We start from the raw sequence: 19,890 nt of genomic DNA, 5'->3' as shown, positions 1-19,890 counted from the left end.
CAAGACATCCAACCAGCATGCTGATACTGTGGACTGGAATAATCTCCTCTAATGCCCTGTACTCCTGGTGAATTCCTGCTACTCACAATTTTTTTTTCAAACATATAGAGTAATTACATAAAAACCTATGTTTCCACCACCCACATCTATCACATGATAACATATGCCATACTCATTTCAGTATATTATTTCAGGAAAAATAAGATAGTCGAAATCTTTCTTTACTGCCTTCAAAAATCTCTCTCTCTCTTCCCAAAGTTACTACTATCCTGAATTTGTACAATGTATCATTTCTGCATATATCTTTATAAAATATTACTATATTACTCTTATTCTCTTAAAACATTATATATATGTCTATATATCTATATCTTTCCCAATCAACATCTAGCATTGCTTTCCAAGTTTAATAACTTTACATAAACAGTATTATCCTATATCATTTTATAACTTGTTTTTTAACTTTATGTTTTTAGGATTCATCTACAGTGATCAGTATAGCTCTAAATTTTTCATTTTAACAGATGTATAAAAATGTATTCATCCATTTTCCTGTAAACCTTTAGGTTGCTTCTTTTTTTTTATCTTTTTGCTATTAAAAATGCTGTGATATTCTTATAAAAGTCTCCTTGTGCACATGTGTAAAAGACCCAAAAGGGGTAAAAATACGGGATGCAGGGGTCATATGGGATGCACATTTTCTTTTTTTTTTTTTTCCTGTTTTTTTTTTTTAATTTAATTTTATTATATTGTGTTAATCACCATACAGTACATCCCCAGATTCCGAAAGTTTGATGCTTCATTAGTTGCGTATAACACCCAGTGCACCATGCAATACGTGCCCTCCCTACTACCCATCACCAGGCTATCCCCTTCCCCCACCCCCTCCCCTCTGAAGTCCTCAGTTTGCCTCTCACAGTCCATAGTCTCTCATGTTTCATTCCCCCCTCTGATTACCCCCCTTTTCTTTATCCCTTTCTTCCCCTACCGATCCTCCTAGTTCTTATGTTCCATAGATGAGAGAAATCATATGATAATTGTCTTTCTCTGCTTGACTTATTTCACTTAGCATTATCTCCTCCAGTGCCGTCCATGTTGCAGCAAATGTTGAGAATTCGTTCTTTCTGATAGCTGAGTAATATTCCATTGTATATATGGACCACAGCTTCTTAATCCAGTCATCTGTTGAAGGGCATCTCGGCTCCTTCCATGATTTGGCTATTGTGGACAATGCAGCTATGAACATTGGGGTGCATATGGCCCTTCTCTTTACTACGTCTGTATCTTTGGGGTAAACACCCAGTAGTGCAATGGCTGGGTCATAGGGTAGTTCAATTTTTAACTTTTTAAGGGACCTCCAAACTGTTTTCCAGAGTGGCTGTACCAACTGGGATGCACATTTTCTGATTTAGACACTGTCAGTCTGCTTTTCAAAGTTGGTATGACCACTAGAATTCTACCAACAAGATTATAATAATACCCACATCCCCACAAACTTACCAACATCACATTTTAAATTTATGTCAATTTGATGGGCATTAAATGTTATGATTATTGGGGTAGACTGTATTACTATTAATGAATTTGCTGCAACTCCTTACAAAGGAGTCTACACATCACTGTTCTGCTGAACTCAGATGTGGCCAGTATGACTTACTTTGACAAATGTAACATGAGATGTGCCATTTAATCCTCTGAAGGGAAACATTTTTAGAGCCAGTGTATGCTTTACTGTGTTCTCTCTTTTCCCTCAGGTACTGAGAATGGCAATATGCCAGACAGTGGCTGTTCTGTCAGCCTGGGTTCTGGCATTTGGACCAGAGTGACATTTAATATGACCTTATTGTTTTTAGCCATTAAGATTACTGGGATGTTACTAAATGATCTGTTTCTACTTACTCATTCCCTCCTGACTCTTTCCTGTAGGTAGGCTATGCTATATACTGCCCTATGACTTCAGGCTTGTTCATGTGACTTGATCTGGATGATGGAATATGAGTAGAAATGATGTCACTTCTGAGTAGAAACTTTAAACAGACTTGTATGTTTGGTTACTCTTCCTTTAGCTTCCACCTTCCTCCATGAAACAGCACTGAGATTTTGGGGACTGTTTGTTGCCAATGCAAAAGTTGTCATATACTGCAAAATGTAGCCTATCTTAACTAATGCAATCATTGATGTGATTGAACATATTTTCCTATGTTTACGAGATATTCTGTAACTTGACTTTCCGAGTCTGCCTATTTTTCCCCAGTTTTTTAAAAATTATTTGTAGAAATTTATGAAGAGTGATTCTGAAAACTCATTCTATCAGTTATACGTACTGCAAATATCTTCTCCCAGGTTATAGCTTATGTTTTAATTTCGTTCACGGTGTCACTAGCTAAAGAGAAGCTTTTAGTCGTAAGATGGTCAAAACTATCAGTTGTTTTCTTAATTGTGATTTCTGTTATTTAAGGAATCCTTCCTTATCCTAATGTCATAAATAAAATATTTACTGATGAAAAACTTAACAAAGTAATAAGGTAAGGGCAAGCACTAGAATAACAGAAATGTAATCTATAGTTTTAATCCTTGTAATTTATTTGTTAAAGAAGTTGGGTCATTTGTTCTGCAGAGTCAGCCACTCTACAGGATTTTGCTGACTGCATCTCCTAGTTCACTTAACACATCTCTTTCTTTGTCCTCTCTTTTTCCTGAATATGGATAGCAGGATCCAAGGGTTTTTAACTTTTTTGGGTCATAGACTTCTTTGGCAGTCTGATGAAACCTGCAGACCCCTTTCTCAGAGTCATCTTTTAAATGCATGAAATAAAATATATAGAATGACAAAAGGAAACCAATTATACTGAAAACAAATGACACCGGAAAACATGGGGGTTGATTAGATTCACATTCCTTTTTGCAAAACTACTTGAAAGGTAGCAATACTCTTAAATTTTTAGTATGTTTGCCCATAAATTTTCCAACAGTATTTTAATTTATTCAGTTACTTCTACCTTCTCCTAAACATGATAGAAGAGTCTAACAGGCTTTAACTGATCACTGAACATGCTTCAACCCAACTACATATTATTTTTATCTAGCTTTACCCTTCAAAGTGCAAAAAATAAATGGCTAAATACATTTAGCAACCTCTTCATCAGTATTTTTACTCATTATTATACATCCCCTGCACATCTACTGGGTTTACCTTTCTTCTCGTAGACATACATCTTTGATTTTTCTTAAAAGTGAGAGTCTACGGTAAGTAAATGCTTTGTCAGAAAACATCTTNCTTCTCGTAGACATACATCTTTGATTTTTCTTAAAAGTGAGAGTCTACGGTAAGTAAATGCTTTGTCAGAAAACATCTTTAGTTTTGCCCTCACTCTTGAATGATGGCTTAAAAGAACATAAAATTCTAGTTTGATTGATTTTCCTTAGCACTTTGACGCTATTCCTCCACTATCTTCTGGCACCTTAAAAAGTCCATCTAGTTGTCACTAGTTTGTAGATAAATGGTATTATTTAGTTTCACGGCTTTAAGTCTGTATTTCAATGACTAACAAATTTATATCTCCAGCCTGTACCTTTACCCCAGAGTCCCCACTATCTTAATCAAAAACTGAAGGAGTCAACATTTTTCGTTTTTGTTTTCATTGACATGGTGAATGGCATTTTTCCCCTTCATACACTCTCATTTAAGTCTCTTTATATCATACTGTCTCATAAAAAGAGAATGGCAATAAACATATACAATGTGTATACGCATCTGAAAATAAAAACTATTTTCTTCACCACTGCATTTTTTGAATACTGTGTTTAAATAAAAACAGATAGAGCTTCCAAGCATGAAGCTGTATAAATATACCTATTATCTTATTCCTATTATTTCAAATAACTAATATTTGTTATTAAGCAATATCAGTTTATGGAAATCAATGACAGAAACAAAAAGGTCAGACTTTATTAGTACTAAAAGATTTCAAGTTTTCCAAGTGCAAAGTGATTAATGCTTTAACCTCATCATAAAAACACACAATAACAAGACCCTGCTTGGGAATTAATAAAAAAATACATTTTTATAGAGTACTAAAACCATTCTTCCTTTTTGTATTTTACCCAAAGTCTCCTTCCAAGCATATGCAAAGAGATTATTCCTTTTCATACTCGATGGAAAAACTTTTACATGGAATCCCTGTTCAAGGATACAGTCAGTCAAGAATCAGGCAAAACCCAGGTTAGTCTGTTTCTCTTACTACCACTCAAATGTCACTCTAATGAGATGTTACTTTTAAAACTGTGATTTAAAAGTAATATATTCCTATGAAACTGAGAAGAATCAGGCTTAAGAAATAATGTGCTTTCATTTTTCTTTGAATACAACAGGTCCTGTGAAATGCAACAAGTTTCAGCTGCATATCACATTCCCATTGCCTCACCTCCAATTCTTTGAGGTAGTTAACTGTTGTTTCTTGTCTCATTAATATGACTAAGTCATGGGGATGCTTCAAGTTCATTGGTGAATCCACCTGCAAGCAAGCAATAAATAAAGCTCAGATTCCATCAACATTTGTTTGGATTCATAAAGTTTCTTTTAATATGCTTTAAATTACTGTTCAACCACCATTATAATCAGTGTTAGGTGCTCAGTAAAACTCAAGGGGTATTTCAAAAGTGATCACACATAAATTTCTGCAAAGAGAATAACATGTTCAATAGCTAGCTGCCCCTTGAATTCCAACATTAAAGAGTAAGCTTTTGAAGCGAATATTCTATCTTGATCAATCATATAAGAAATATTCAAGAAGAGAAGTATTTGGCAACGAATGATAAAGTAAATTCCTTACAAACATAATTCACACCTGTAATAATAAAAAAGGAATTGTCTTATCTTGACAGAACATTCCACATCTGATAAAAGGAAAATGCTAAAAGCACCTATTTTTGAAGGCTCTTTGTAGAAGCCATAAATCAAAGTTAATATAAAATTATCTTGAGATTTATTATTTACAACTCGTGTTCTCTGGATCGTAAATGGGTGACTATGTTGTTGAAGATGTAGGAAAAACAAACCCTCATGTGCTATTAGCAGGCTTATAAATTTGTTCTTGTTGTCTGGAGGGTCATTTGGCAACATGTACCAAAATGTTAAAAGTGCATACTTTTTGATCTGGAAATATTAACTCTAGGAAACTATCCTACAGACATTCTTAAACAAGTAGGCAAAAATAAACGTAAGGATGCTTACTACCACACTTCTAGCTGCAAAAAGATTAGACACAACCTAAGTCCATCAATAAGGGAATAGGGAGGGATGCTTGGGTGGCTCAGTTGGTTAAGCATCTGACTCTTATTCTCAGCTCAGGGTCATGATCTCAGGGTCATGAGTTCAAGCCCTGCACTGCGCTCCATGCTAGGCGCAGAACCTACTTAAAAAACAGAAATAAGGGAATAGGGAAATTCACTGTCTAAAATGGGATACAGAAAGACCAGACCTATTGTCATGAAAGGATGCTCACAACGTACAATTAACTAAAAATAAAGAAATTACATATACATTTATAGACATAGATGTATACATGTACCCGTGTCTATTTATAGACATAGATGTATACATGTCTACATGTACAAATGTCTCTATATGCATGAAACTAAGTAACTTTATTTTTTTTTAAAGATTTTACTTTTATTTATTTATTCGACAGAGATAGAGACAGCCAGCGAGAGAGGCAACACAAGCAGGGGGAGTGGGAGAGGAAGAAGCAGGCATAGCAGAGGAACCTGATGTGGGGCTCGATCCCATAATGCCGGGATCACGCCCTGAGCTGAAGGCAGACACTTAACCGCTGTGCCACCCAGGCGCCCCGAAACTAAGTAACTTTATAGTGGTTTCTTTTGGGAAATGGGATTAAGAAGAGAGGCACACTCATGTCTATATACTTGTATATTTTTAAACTGTTTATAATGTAGACATAATACATTTATAATAAAGAAAAAACAACACACAGGTGCATGCACGCACACACACATGGTTTTTGAATTTCAGAAAAATCTGACAGTGGCCTTGGTACCTAAGGGATGAGATAAAGTTCCCACTAGCTCATGGTGCTAGATTAGAGCTGTCAAATTATATACTAGCCCTTCAGGAAGCTCCACTTTAAGGAAAAACTATCTTTTTGTAGCCTCTAAGAAACTGGTAGCAGCTCAACTAGTCGAATTTAGAGCTTTTTTTTTTTTTTTAAAGATATTATTTATTTATTTATTTATTTATTTATTTGAGAGAGCAGGCATGTGTGTGCGGGTGAGTGAGTTGGGGGAGGGGCAGAGGGAGAGAACCTCCAGCAGACTCCGTGCTGGGCACAGAGCCGGACCCAGGACTTGATCTCATGACTGAGATCATGACCTGGCTTAACCGACTGAGCCACCCAGGCGCCACTAGAGCTAGTTTTTTAAGTGCAGAAGGTAGGCTTGCATAGATCTTAGTCATACAAGAGTCTATTTAAAAAATAAAAAGACTTTAAAAAGAGGGACTAATAACGACATGAAATAAAGTTGGACGGTTGTTTAACAATATGCATTAAATTGGACAATTTAAGTGACTACAGATAAAACTCATCTGCCTTTGCTCCTTCTACCATCTCAGAGACACTAGAGGAAAAACAGATGCTAGTCCAGAGTAACTTCCACACTTTCACTGCAATTATCTGAACTACACAATTATTATTGTATAGTTATGGATAATTATCATCGCCCATGGTCTTGCTTTATGAGATACCTTCACTGCTTCCCCTGGCCTTTTGACTATATTGGAATCTATATCAAAACTGAACTCTGAATTTAAAAGGCACTAAAAATACAATGGCAAGGCCTACAGTACTTGACCACCTGAGCTGTAAATCTCCTCTATCAAGCAACCAAAGGTAGCAAAAGCCTATAAGCAAAGTGCTAGGTTTATCTCAATAAGAAATAGAAAATTTTGCTCCTCTTTTCAGAGTATTTGAACATATGGCCAACAGTCAAATGCATGTAGGGCAAGGAAAGCTACTGTAATGGATTGAATATGGACTGATTTAATTCCAAACCCCATCGATCTTTTTTTACAACAATGCAATAAATGACAGCACACCATAATTTTTGTAGAAGAAAATGTAAAAGCTACAGCCAGTGGCCAGACTGCAAAAGAATTTTTCTTAAGGAGGCCAAAGGCGGCCTGCTTACTTTGCTACTTTGTCCAGAACTTCAAGAGGTAGCTATTTAGTACCTGACTCCATAAGGACTTTTAAAGGTTTTTAGGAAAAAAAAAAAACAACATCAACAAAAAACGAAGGTGGTGGGGGAGGAATGCGGGAGTATGACATTCCAATTCCAAAACACCTAAACAATCTGTTCACCTGATATTTGCAGAACTACAAGAGGAATGAAAGAATGAGATAAATGAAGATTTACACTTGAAGAAATACTGAAAGCACACTCTTAGTTTTAGATTAAAAGGATACTAGCTAATCAGGGCTTTATCATATTTGAATAGCATGGGATTGGTCAACATTCAATTGTGAGGAAGTACTTTTCATTTCCTTGAAGCTTTAAGTTCAACAAAGATACAAGAGCTAGAGGAGGTATCAAGATAAAATTATTAGCAGAAGGAAGGAAGCCAGCCCACTGACAGCTGTGCTTCTCTTTTTGACATGGCAGCAAATGGCATGGATCTTTGCCAGATAAGGGTTGGCTGCAAATTTATAGCCTGACATATATTTTTATTGAGGTAACCTCAAGTTCCTAAAATTTAAGACTTCATAATTATCTTTGGCAAATGCCAATCAGCTTGAATTTCTCTCCTTTTGAATACCTCCCCTCCTCAGGCTACAAAGGAGGGTATGCCTGTAAAGACTACAACATCCATTCAACCAATAAAGGTTTATTAAGCTTCTATAAACCAGGCCCACTATGTCAATATTTGAAGCCTACGTACTCCAATTTTATATACAATGTGAATGCCTTCAAAATCTTTAGAAGAGGCTGCTATCAGCCCAGGAGCAAAAAGTGACAGGAATTAGAGAGGTAGGTTAAAAAGGACATGATGCATACATAAGACCTCAAAGCACCTTATGGCTTTTTCACAAGGGAAAAGCAACCCTATAAACTTCTGTTACTTCACAGCATAATAAGTGATGCTTGTAACGACCTGAATCATAAAGAAAAAGGAATTATTTTCAATTTGTTCTACTTAAGATGGTGAAAAAGTATGAAATATATTTTAGAGCAAAGTTTATACTGGAGGGAAAAACTGACCAAATATTCAGAAATTAGCTATATGGACTTGTATTACACAGAATGATTCATTTTCTAAGAGTTCTCAATTCAATTTCATTTTCCTTTGAATACATTATATAAGTACATGTGTCCAATTATATATAACAGCAGTAAATATCTTACTCATCAAGTTCATTTTCATATATTTACAAATTTGCTGCTGTCTCTATCATTAATACCTACATTTCTAATCTGGACCCCTACTTCTGTGAATTCAGTAAATTCACATGGTAACAGAGGGAAATGTCACTATATAAGGATAATTGCTTCACTGCCAAATCAAATAAAGGGTGAATACTTTAAACTTAAAATAACCAGTCTAAGGGTATGAACATTTTTGAGTTCTACAAAAGCATGAGTGAGTCCATCACTTTCCACTGGTCCTTTATGACAGGAAATTGACCGTTTCCATTATAATATTAATTCCCGCTCTCATATGCAACTTATTTTTCACATTTGCTGAACATTCTTACCTCTAATTTCTGATGGTATTCAAATGAGTACATGAGAGCAGCATTACTGAAATCTTATATTATGCCATACCCATTTTTTAAAAATTCCCCTTAATTAGAAACAAGGGATGAAATATTTTAAATCTTTTATTCAGAATTTTCTATTTTTTTTATTGAGGCAGTATGATGGAAAACATAAATAAAAATCTTCAAAGCAATGAAGATTTTACCTCTACTTTAAGTGATCCCACTTTATTTATAGTGCTTGCTATCTAGTATCTGCAATTCCCTTCTTGTGGCAAAACACCTGCTTGGTTGGCTGGAAGAATCCTTCCCCACATGGGAAGCCCTAATCAGTGGATTCCTTTCCCTTGGTCACGGTGATCATCTCTGAGAACGGACATCAACCAAGTAGTCAGTTGGTATTAAAGAGACTGTAATCTAGAACTTTTGTTTGAATTATGGGGACTAGTCATCTTGTATGTATTCACAGGGGCCTGAGAATGGGGTTAAAGAAACAGAGAATGAAGACAGAGAACAAACCTATCATGGTATACTGTTTTCAGCCCTGGATCAACCTGTATCTGCAGCACTTAGAATCTGTTAATATTCCAATAAAAATTTTCAATACAGAAGTCTTGATGCTATTTCTAAACATCTGCTGAATTTTCTTAAGCCCTCTGCCTCGGGTATCCTCTTACTCTTGTGGCTCTTTTCAGACTTTCTGTCCCTTTGCACATGCTGATTCTCCTACTTGGAACACACTTCCATCATTATGCTTTTGGTGAAAGCCAAATGACTGGGCTCAAATGCCATTTCTTTCATGAAGCCATCCTTCTCTTGAGCTCCCACAGTACTCTTTACGCGCTTAATAGTGTTTATTACATTGTTTAATTGTATGTCTCTCTCTCCCAAAAAATTTTTTTTGTATTCCTCTACTTCCAGTACTTAATAGTCTTTCAGGTACTTGTCAGACACTTAATACACTATTGATTGCTTGATGAAGTTGCCTGATGTCACATCTGTTAGAGAATCCATCTCCATCGGCATTATCATTCACCAATGACTGACTATCTGTAAAGGAGGTAAAGTGGCTAGGCCTCCAGGAATCATGACAAAATAAGTCCTTGACAGGTCTATGACTAGCTGTGTGACCTAAAGCAAATCACCTTCCCTGCACAGGCTTCCATTTCCTCATCTATAAACTGAGGGGACCCAACCTGATGACTTCTAAAGTTCCTTATACTCTTCATATCCTACTCCATAAAAGATTTAATACTATCATAAAAGCATCACATTTTCACCAGTCTCATGCACCACGGAAGTAATCTAATGTTCAAATGAAAGAAATGATCATTCTTCCAAAATGCCTGGATAAATCTGTACTCACTCTAGGTAGGGACACTTTCCAAAGCTGCAGCTAAAAGCTTCTTTTCAAATTGTCAATTTGACAAATTAAACCAAGGTTCCAATTAGCAGTGGCTATTTATTTCTGAGCAGTTAGGTTGCTCATTGTATCATGGGCAAAATTAGCTCTCCCTGTCCTTATGCCACTTAATTCTAACAAAGTTCAATTGAAAAAAAAAAAAACTCTTTTCTGATCATAAGCTAAATACATGTTACTGTAAAAACAAACACATTATGGATAATATAAAGAAGAAAACTAAAATCACTTCAAATGTCACCTTCCAAGATACCTGCTGTCAGATAACTAATTATGTCAGGATAACTTCACATGCGCAGGCACACACCCCCCCCCTCAGCTACGTAGGTAAATATTTTTACAAAAACGGGATCATATTTACTATATTGTATCCTTCCCTTCTCCACTCTTCCCTAAATTTTATCAGATTTCTTCTTCAGGAATATAGATCTACATCATCCGATTTAAAGTTATTTATCCAGTTTCCTACTAATTAAAATTTGGGCTTTTTAGTTATTTTCCCTTTTTAACAATACTGAGATGAGTATCCTTATAAATTTTTTTGATTGCTGCCTAATTATTTTCTTCCTAAAAAAAGAATTGCTAAGTTAAAGGGACTGCACTTTTAAATTTATATTTTTTGCTAGCTTTTCTCCAGAATAGCTGAATCAACTTAAATTGCTAACAACAATCACTGAGTTTCTACACACTCAAGAATACAGGGAAAAGGGTGAATACATTTTACTCTCTTTCTGGGCCCTATGTATTTCTTCTTTTGTGTACTTATAAAAAATCTTCCTCATTGCCTCACTTTAAATCCATCTGATAGTTAACACCACAATTTTACGAATGGTGGTTTCTAGATGGTGGGACTCTAGGTGATTATCTTCTTGTTTTCTGACCTTTCTAAACCACTTTTTTTTTTTTAAGTGCTATCTACTGGTCTTGTTAAAATGAAACTTTAGAGTGCTATGCAACATGTATTTTTAAACAGAAAACAACTGTAATGATAAATAAGCTTAGGTCTGAGGAAGTCTTGTAGCTTTTCCTTATATATTCATAGAGAATTAAGTTCCTCTCCCGTATGTGTGGCCAGGCAAAACACTTCAAAAAGGTTAACATCTTTTGTAAATTTTCTTGTTCTTTACCTTACTCTTCTCAGATTTTTATCCTTATTTCAAATCTAGTTCACTACCATTTTCAAATGACTACCCAAAGAAACTATTGTGACCTGTGTCAGGCGAATACTTGGGCAAGCAAGAGGAGTTCAGAGGGATGGAATGAGGGAGACAGAAGTCTGTTGCCTGACTTTGCATGCAATTCTTTCTTTAGGATTCAAGTCATACCATAACGGTTGAGAGAAGTGCAAGTTCACAAACAAAATACCAGTCTAGCCTCGCCTCTTGAGAGGGACCTACGTAGGCTCCTGGCTATAATAATTTTCAAAACTTTAATATAGGAGATCTGTTACTAGAAATACTATCAGATCAATAAAACACTATCTTTATGAACAGTCAGGATTTGGAAATATTTTTGTTAAAGATAACTTTTTTTGCCATTAGGGTACTTGTACAATATGGATTTTAATGAGAAATTTAAAAACATTCCTCAATTTTGTATCAGAAATCAGGTTATTGAAACTAATATAAACTTTAAACAGAAATACCAAATGTTGATCATCACATGAATTTTTATGGCCTTATATCTCTATTTTCTAAAGTTTTACCCTCAGTTAGATTTTACTTTCTCATTTTCACAGTTCTTAGAAGACAAATGTGAATGCTTAAGCACACTTAAAATAATCTAGGTATTTGAAGTATATCATATAGCTATAATCTAGACTGGACCATGTACAGTATTGCAGCCAATTTTTTAAAACTTTATTTATTTATAGTTGGGGAGAGAGAGAGAAAGCACAAGGAAGAGAGGCAGAGGGAGAGAGAGAGAGGGAATCTCAAGCAGACCCCACACTGAGCAAGAAACCTGACAGCAGGCTCAATCTCATGACCCTAAGATCATTACCTGAGCTGAAATCAAGGACACTTAACCGAATGAGCCACACAGGTGTCCCTATTCCAGCCAATTCTAAGAAAAAATTCATATCACACAATCACCATGTCCTAACTGAAGGCAAGTTAATAACCATTTTCAACATGAACAACAAATGAACAACTTCTTATAAAAGTGCTACCATGTTCTGATTTGTGTCACCAGGAAACATACAAATAACAAAATGAATAAAGTAGACAATTTACAACTTTACAAGGAAAGAAAATGAAATGCTGGATCGGGACTCAAGAGTCATGGATATTTCTCATTTGTTTATTTATGATATTCTTATAAACATATAAAGAAAAATGTCACTGTGCAGTTACAGCTATTTTATATTTAACTCAGAAGTGACTCTCATTCCAGCAGCCAAGATTTATCAAACACAGGATGGCCCAACAAAGATGTCCATGTCCTAATCCCAGAACCTGGGACTAGTTAGGATACACAGCAAAAGTTGATCAAAGTAGCTGATGGAGTTAAGGCTGCTATTCAGATTACTTTAATTAAGATAGAGAGTATAACCTGATTATCCGGGTGGGCCCAATGTAATCACAAGAGTCCTTAAAAGTGAAATAGGTGGGTGAAAGACAGAGACCCACGTGGTTAAGGAAGAAAGGTCAGGGAAGTGGGCCAAGAGCCAAGGAATGTGGGTGGCTTCTGGAAACTAGAAAAGGTAAGGAAATGGACTCTCCTCCTCCAGAACTTCCAGAAAGATATGCAGCATACTGTTCCCTTGATTTTAGCCCAGTGAAACATGGGTTGTACTTCTAACCTACAGAAATCTAAGATGATAAATTTGTGTGGTTTTAAGCCACTAACTTTGTGGTAATTTTCACCAGCAGCAAATAAAAAATTGATACAAGTACCCACTAAGTTCCAGGTGTAATGCCAGGCTCAATGGTGATAAAAAAGCACGTGTGAGCTTGAAAATTCTTAGATGGATACAATGGACTGAACTGTGTCTCCTCAAAATTATATGTTGAAGCAGTAAGCTCCAATGTCATGGTAATTGGAGATTTGGCTTTTGGGAGGTAATTAGGTTCAGATGAGGTCATGAGGTTGGGCCTTATGACAGGATTGGTGCCCTTATAAGAGGAGGCATCAAAAGCTAGCCTTTTCTTTCTCTCTGCCATGTGAGGACACAGCAAGAATGCAGCTGGTCTGCAAGTCAGAGAATTCTCACCAGAACCTGATCACTCTGGCACTCTGAACTTGGACTTTCGGACTCCAAAACTGTGAGAAAATAAACTTCTGTTCCTTAAGTCACTCAGTTTATGGGATTTTGTTATGACAGCTAAACTAAGATTTGTTAATCAAATATTGGAAAAGGGACACCAAAATAGTGCCAGAAGTTGAACCTTAATTTTATCATTACTCAGGTGATGGCAAATTTAACAGTCAGGATATTACTTTGCTATTTCATGCTAGAAATCACTGCTGTAAAATATCACTGAATAAAGGTCAATTTGATTACTCACCGAACAGTAGTATTAACATGGGGAGAGGGTCAGCTTGACTAATTTCTTTTACTGCAATCCCAACAAGTGTGAAGTAAGCATAAATGACAAAGGTTTGATTTTTCTATGAAGATTACCAAACCAAACTGAAGGTTCCTTTTTGTGCATACTTCCACTGATGGGCACAACACTGTTTTGCTGGCAATGGATGGGATCAGGGGTCTTTCACTAGAATCAGATTACATAAAGATTTGACATATCCCAAACACTGCTGGGCATTTTTAAACACTCCTGCTGCAGTCCTTTAATGAACCATGAGAGACTGTGGACTCTGGGAAACAAACTGAGGGCTTCAGAGGGGAGAGGAGTGGGGGAATGGGATAGGCCGTGTATTAAGGAGGGCACGTATTGCATGGTGCCCTGGGTGTTATACGCAAGTAATGAATCATGGAACTTTACACCAAAACTAGGGATGTACTGTATGGTGACTAACATAATATAATAAAAATTATTATAAAAAATTTAAAAATAAAATCCTTAAAAATAAAATAAAAAAATAAATAAAAGGAGGATTCGGCAATATCTAAGAATACTAAATATCCATTCTTCAAACCGGAAATTCCATTTCAAAGGATTCAACTTACAAATATACTCTCAGAAGCACGCAAAGACCTATGAATGAGCATGTTCACTCACTGCAATACTGTTTGATAGTAAACGTCTGGAAGCAATCTAAATGACTATCATTAGGGAACTGGTTAAATAAGTTATAGAAGAGCCATACAACCAAATACTATGCATTTTTAAGGGCAAAGAGAGTAGCTTTTCATTTCTGACAGATGTCTGCCTCTTATTAAGTGAATAAAAACTAGTCATGAGACAAAATGTTTCCAGTTGTGGTTTTAAAAAATCTATATAAAGGTTTTCAAATGCATGGGAACTTTTGGGAAGAATACACAGATAATTCTGTGATTACTTCCAGGAAGAAGGACTGTGAGTGGTTATGAAACTTTCACTTTTCATTTTATGTCATACTAAGTAGCTTGAAAAAAATGTTTTGAACTATGATCATGTATTTTAGTTTTACTTTTTTTTTTTTTTATTTGACAGGGATAGAGACGGCCAGCAAGAGAGGGAACACAAGCAGGGGGAGTGGGAGAGGAAGAAGCAGGCTCATAGCTGAGGAGCCTGATGTGGGGCTCGATCCCATAACGCCGTGATCACGCCCTGAGCCGAAGGCAGACGCTTAACCGCTGTGCCACCCAGGCACCCCATGTATTTTAGTTTTAAATTCAATTACAAAATTAATAAATATTGGTGTTTTGTAGATAAAACTACAGAAATATTCTTCTTTATACTGGTAGTAATGTTTAGCAGTACAGAGATGAGAAGAGAGCTTAGAATGAGATCTGAGCTGGAGTTTACACAACACCACTTCCTACCTTCATGGCCTTGGCAAGGAGTTTAACCATACTCAGCCCAAGTTTCTATATTTAATACAGAGATCAATACCCACATTTTCTGGGTTTATAGGACAATAAAATGAGATATGAATATGAAAACACTTGGTAAAGTGTTCAGTGAAATAGACATTAAATTTTATTACTGTAAAAGTTACCTGTTCTCTTCCCCTAAGCGGCCTGAGGTGGCCTCTGAAAATGGTTTGCTATTCTCTTGACCCAGAAAATCCTACAAAATCATGCAAATCAAGAGGTTCAAATCTTCGTGTTCACTTTAACAACACACATGAAACTGCCCAGGGCGTCACGGGTATGCGTATTTGAAAAACCACCAGGTATCTGAAAGATGTCACTTTGCTGAAACAATGTGTGCCATTCCGTCACTACAATGGTGGAGGTGGTTGGTGTGCCCAGGCCAAACGGTGGGGCTGCACACAGGGTCGGTGGCCCAAGAAGAGTGCTGAATTTTTACTGCACATGCTTAAAAATGCAGAAAGTAATGCTGAACTTAAGGGTTTAGATGTAGATTCTCTGGTCATTGAGCACATCCAGATGAACAAAGCCCCCAAGATGTGGCATGGAACTTACAGGGCTCAGGGTTGGATTAACCCACACATGAGCTCTCCCTGCCGCAATGAGACGATCCTTATTGCAAAAGAGCAAATTGTTCCTAAACCAGAAGAGGAGGTTGCACAGAAGAGAAAGATATCCCAGAAGAAACTGAAGAAACAAAAACTTATGGCCTGGGAATAAATTCTGTATGGAATAAATGCAAATAAAAATGAAAACAGAAAAGTTGACTTTATCCTAAATTAGAGTCGCTTCCACGTATGACTGTATAAAAAGCAAACTCTGTGAACGGAGGGCCTGTACCTCCCTCACAGCTGTATTCCACGTACCTAACACAGAAAGCATTTCAATATGTGTTTAATGAGCTAGCTAAGGCTGCCTAATATAACAGGACACAAAAAGCTCTCAGCAAATACTTCCTCAAATAAAAATGGTTTACTAAAGATTAACTACGCATCTCAACTCCCCACCACGCAATTAGATTCAAGGTAGAAAGGGCTGTTGGGGCGGCGTTGGGGGGGAGGGGGATGAGGTGCGCCCACACACGCTCTCGCTCTTGCCGGTCACCTGATTTCAATTTACATAAGTGCCTCAAGGGTAAGTGAAGACTGAAGTAAGATGATAGTATAAAATACATAAATGACTTCTTTTCAAAAGTTAGACGCATGAAGAAGTTATATAAATATGGAAAGCACAATCTGATCTGTCCAGTGTGAATTCCTGGTAGTAGGTCTTGAAAACAAATATATACTTTAGCTTATATAAAATTGTCATGATGGCATAGATTTTTAATAAATGCTTCTTTTGTACATGTTTATATTACAGAAATGTCTTAATGTTAAATGACTTACCTAAATTTATATAGTATTCAAGAGTTTAAATAATGCCACAAAGTTCTTTGAGCCTATAATCAAAGGTATGTTGAAGAGATAATATATCTAAATAGCCAGTCGGAATTTAGGTTATCTGAAGCACCATTTTACAATTCTGGTTTAGAGATATTTCGTTCTTAGAGAAGTCTTAGTTTGTTTAGACTTTTTATTTTTAACAGGGAGAATGAATGACCTGGCTTGCCCCCTTTAAAGTAAATGCACTGTGGGGTGCCTGGGTGGCTCAGTCCCTTAAGCAGCCAACTCTTGATTTCAGCCCAACTCATGGGTCATGGGATCAAGCCCCAGGTTGGGCTCCATGCTCAGCAGGGAGTCTGCTAGGGATTCTCTCTCTCCCTCTGCCCCAGCCCCTGCTATGTGCTTGCTCTAATAAATAAATCTTTAAAAAAAAAAAAGTAAAATAAATGCACTGTGCTTTCTCCAGATTACTAAAACGATAGTGGCCCACCCTTATGCTGATATGCAAGAGCTATTACAAGTGTGAGTAACTGCTTGCACGCATACATGCAGGTACTACTCTCCCTTTCTCTCATGCATTCAGTATTTTCTGAGTGTTTATGATATGTCAGCCACTGTTTTAGGCATGGGGGTTTCCTCACTGAATATAACAAAGTTCTATGACAGAGTTAATGTTCTCATAGAAAGACGGGCAATAAAAAGTTTTTATGATGTGTCAGCCACTGTTTTAGGCACGGGGGTTTCCTCATTGAACATAATAAAGTTCTATGAAAGAGTTAATGTTCTCATAGAAAGACCAGCAATAAAATATATACTACAATAGAGTAACAGGTGCTATGAAGAAAAATAAAGCAGAGTAAGAAGATAATGATGGAAGGAAATGCTGTTTTAGATAGTGTGGTCAGAAGACAGGTGACATGTGAACAGAGACTTGAAAAGAGAGGGGATGAGCCATGAGGATGTCTGCAGAAGTTTTTCAATCAACAGAAGGAGCAGGAACAAACAAACCTGGTGCTCTAAAGACCACCTCAAAGGCCAGTATGGCTAAAGCACAGCACACAAGAAGGAAAGTGGTATTTGGGGCAGAGAGATTGTCAGCGGCCAGGTCCCAGGTCCCAGATCTTGCCAGGGCCTTACAGCCCATGGTAAAGCTCCCAACTTTTATTCTTAAAAGTATGATGGGAAACCACTGAAGGTTTTCTGATGCTCTTTCCTTCTCTACCTCTACAACCGTTAAAGGAATCACAGGACCAGACTTATGATCTGGGGAGAACAGACCCTATGGTGCAAAAGTGGGAGCAAGGTTAGCAGGCTACTGTGCTTAGGTCTAAGAGGAAGATGAAGACAGTCTAGACGAGGGTTGTAGAAGTATGTGGAAAGACATGGCTTGATGAGGGAGACATTTTGGAAGTAAAGTTGACACGTTATTGATAGATTTAGGTATGAGACATGACAGTCGAGGAAGATTTTGGACCTGAGCAATTTGGTAACAGGTGTGGTGGGGTGGGAAATAAAGAACTTAGTTTAGGACATGATGGATTTGTGATGTCTATTAGACAGCTAAGCAGAGATGTTGAGTGGGCAACTGCATAGGAGTCTGAAGTTCAGGGAGAGATGTGATATGATTTTTGGGAGAATCCTCCGAATAGATATCATATTTTATGCCATAAACTGCATAAGATCATCTGGTGAGCACATCAGTACTTAAGATACACAAAGAAAAGAGGAATTCAGCAGAAGAAAATGAAAAGTCATGGCCAGGGATACAGAAGGAAAGCCAGGAGTGTATGTCCCGGAAGCCACAGAAGAAAATAGTTCAACGAGGTCTGAGGACAAGGCAAGGGCTGGCTGGGTAGCCAAGAGGTTAAGAGAGATAACAGAGAGCTGAGCACCGAATCTGGCAATAAGGCAGGCCCCGGGATATCCTGACAAGAGTCGCAGGGATGAAGGACTGACTGGAGTGGCTTTAAGAGAGATTTATACAAAGGGAGGGAAGAGAGCCCATGAGCACAAATAACTCTCCTGACATGCCTGGCTGGGAAGAGCTACCCAAAAGAGGAATTCCCCTTGCTTTCGGCACCATGGTGTCTGAGATACAGGTAGGGCTCACACCCTGCTCCCTACACTCTGGAGTGCAAAGCTGTTCTAAGTTTTGACCTGACCTGCTGGCAAGCCCTCTTATTTCTCACTGTCAAAACGCCTTCTGTTCATTTCCACCAATGCTGCTCCTAAATGGCAACAACTGCTGAGCCCCACAGCTGATCCTAAATCCCCCTCAACAACGCAGCTGCCATTTCCCATCCATCTCGCCTCTGCCCTTTCTGATGATTTTTTTTCTTCTTGGATTTTTCTTCCTTGTCTCTTGTCACCTCTCCATACTTTTCAAGCCTGAGCAGTAAAGCTGACCTTCTAGCTGTATCATCCGTGACAAAGGACGACTTCCTTTGCATACACGATCTGACCACAGAAGACAGTCCAAGAGTGGTCTCTGAAGTACGCCTCTTGTCACGTGCATATGGCACCTTTTATGAAGGTCTAATGCCTGACTCACTGAGGAGTTCTTGGAGCTTTAAACATCTTCCAGGAGTCTGAGGCCTCCTGTACGTTAGCCTCCAGGATGACTATCACATCAGTGAGTACTGCAATGCTTCATTCACACAATGGTAAATTCCTGAAGGGCAGGAACCAGTTCTCACACTTCTTTTTTTATCATCCATTCAACAGATAACTATTATAGCCTAAGGGACTAAGCATGAAAGATGCAGGGGGTGCAGAGAAGATGGATATGGTCTCTCCCTTCATGGAGCATGTAGTAGTCTAGTAGGGCATTTACATAAGTAAACTGACAGAATACAGCATGGTAAATGTCTTTCTTAAGGGAATACAGGATACTATGAAAGCACATAGAAAGAACAGCTTATTCAAACTTGGGCATCAGAAGCTTCCCTGAAAGTGATGTTTAAGTTGTGAAGAGTACTGAGTTAGCCAGATTGGGACATTTCAGGGAAAGAACATGTGCAAAGGCACAGAGGCAAGTGAGAACCGAGCATATCTGGGGACACTGACAAATGCTAAATATAGCTAAGGTGTATGTGTGTGTATTCTGAGGTGAGGGTGGGGCACTCAAGAATGAGCAAAAATAAGGCTAGAGAGAGGGAAGGACCAGATCACATGTTAAAGAAGGACCATATCCGGGTATATGCGCCAAACTAAGGTAGTTTCCCTTGGGGAGTGAGAATGGGGAGAGGTGGGAAGACTTCACTTTATGACTTTAAATACTCCCATAATGTTAGGCATTTATTTTTACAATGCCACACATTACTTCTGTAATTC

The 19,890-nt window shown here is 37.5% G+C and overlaps 1 protein-coding gene and 1 pseudogene across 2 annotated transcripts in view; one reads left to right on the top strand and one right to left on the bottom strand.

Annotated features, from left to right (window-relative positions):
• TTC17 (tetratricopeptide repeat domain 17) overlaps positions 1-19,890 on the bottom strand; it is a 116,031-nt gene that overhangs the window by 89,967 nt on the left and 6,174 nt on the right. For both annotated transcript variants that reach the window (XM_034645705.1, XM_011235878.3), the window contains exon 2: positions 4,425-4,514. In XM_034645705.1, the coding sequence (XP_034501596.1) occupies positions 4,425-4,514 (90 nt within the window). The remainder of the gene's footprint in view (positions 1-4,424; positions 4,515-19,890) is intronic.
• On the top strand, positions 15,338-15,892 carry LOC109491030 (annotated as a pseudogene).

This window comes from Ailuropoda melanoleuca, chromosome 16 (genome assembly GCF_002007445.2).
Source record: "Ailuropoda melanoleuca isolate Jingjing chromosome 16, ASM200744v2, whole genome shotgun sequence".
NCBI lineage: Eukaryota > Metazoa > Chordata > Mammalia > Carnivora > Ursidae > Ailuropoda > Ailuropoda melanoleuca.
This window is presented reverse-complemented; position numbering and strand designations above follow the sequence as displayed.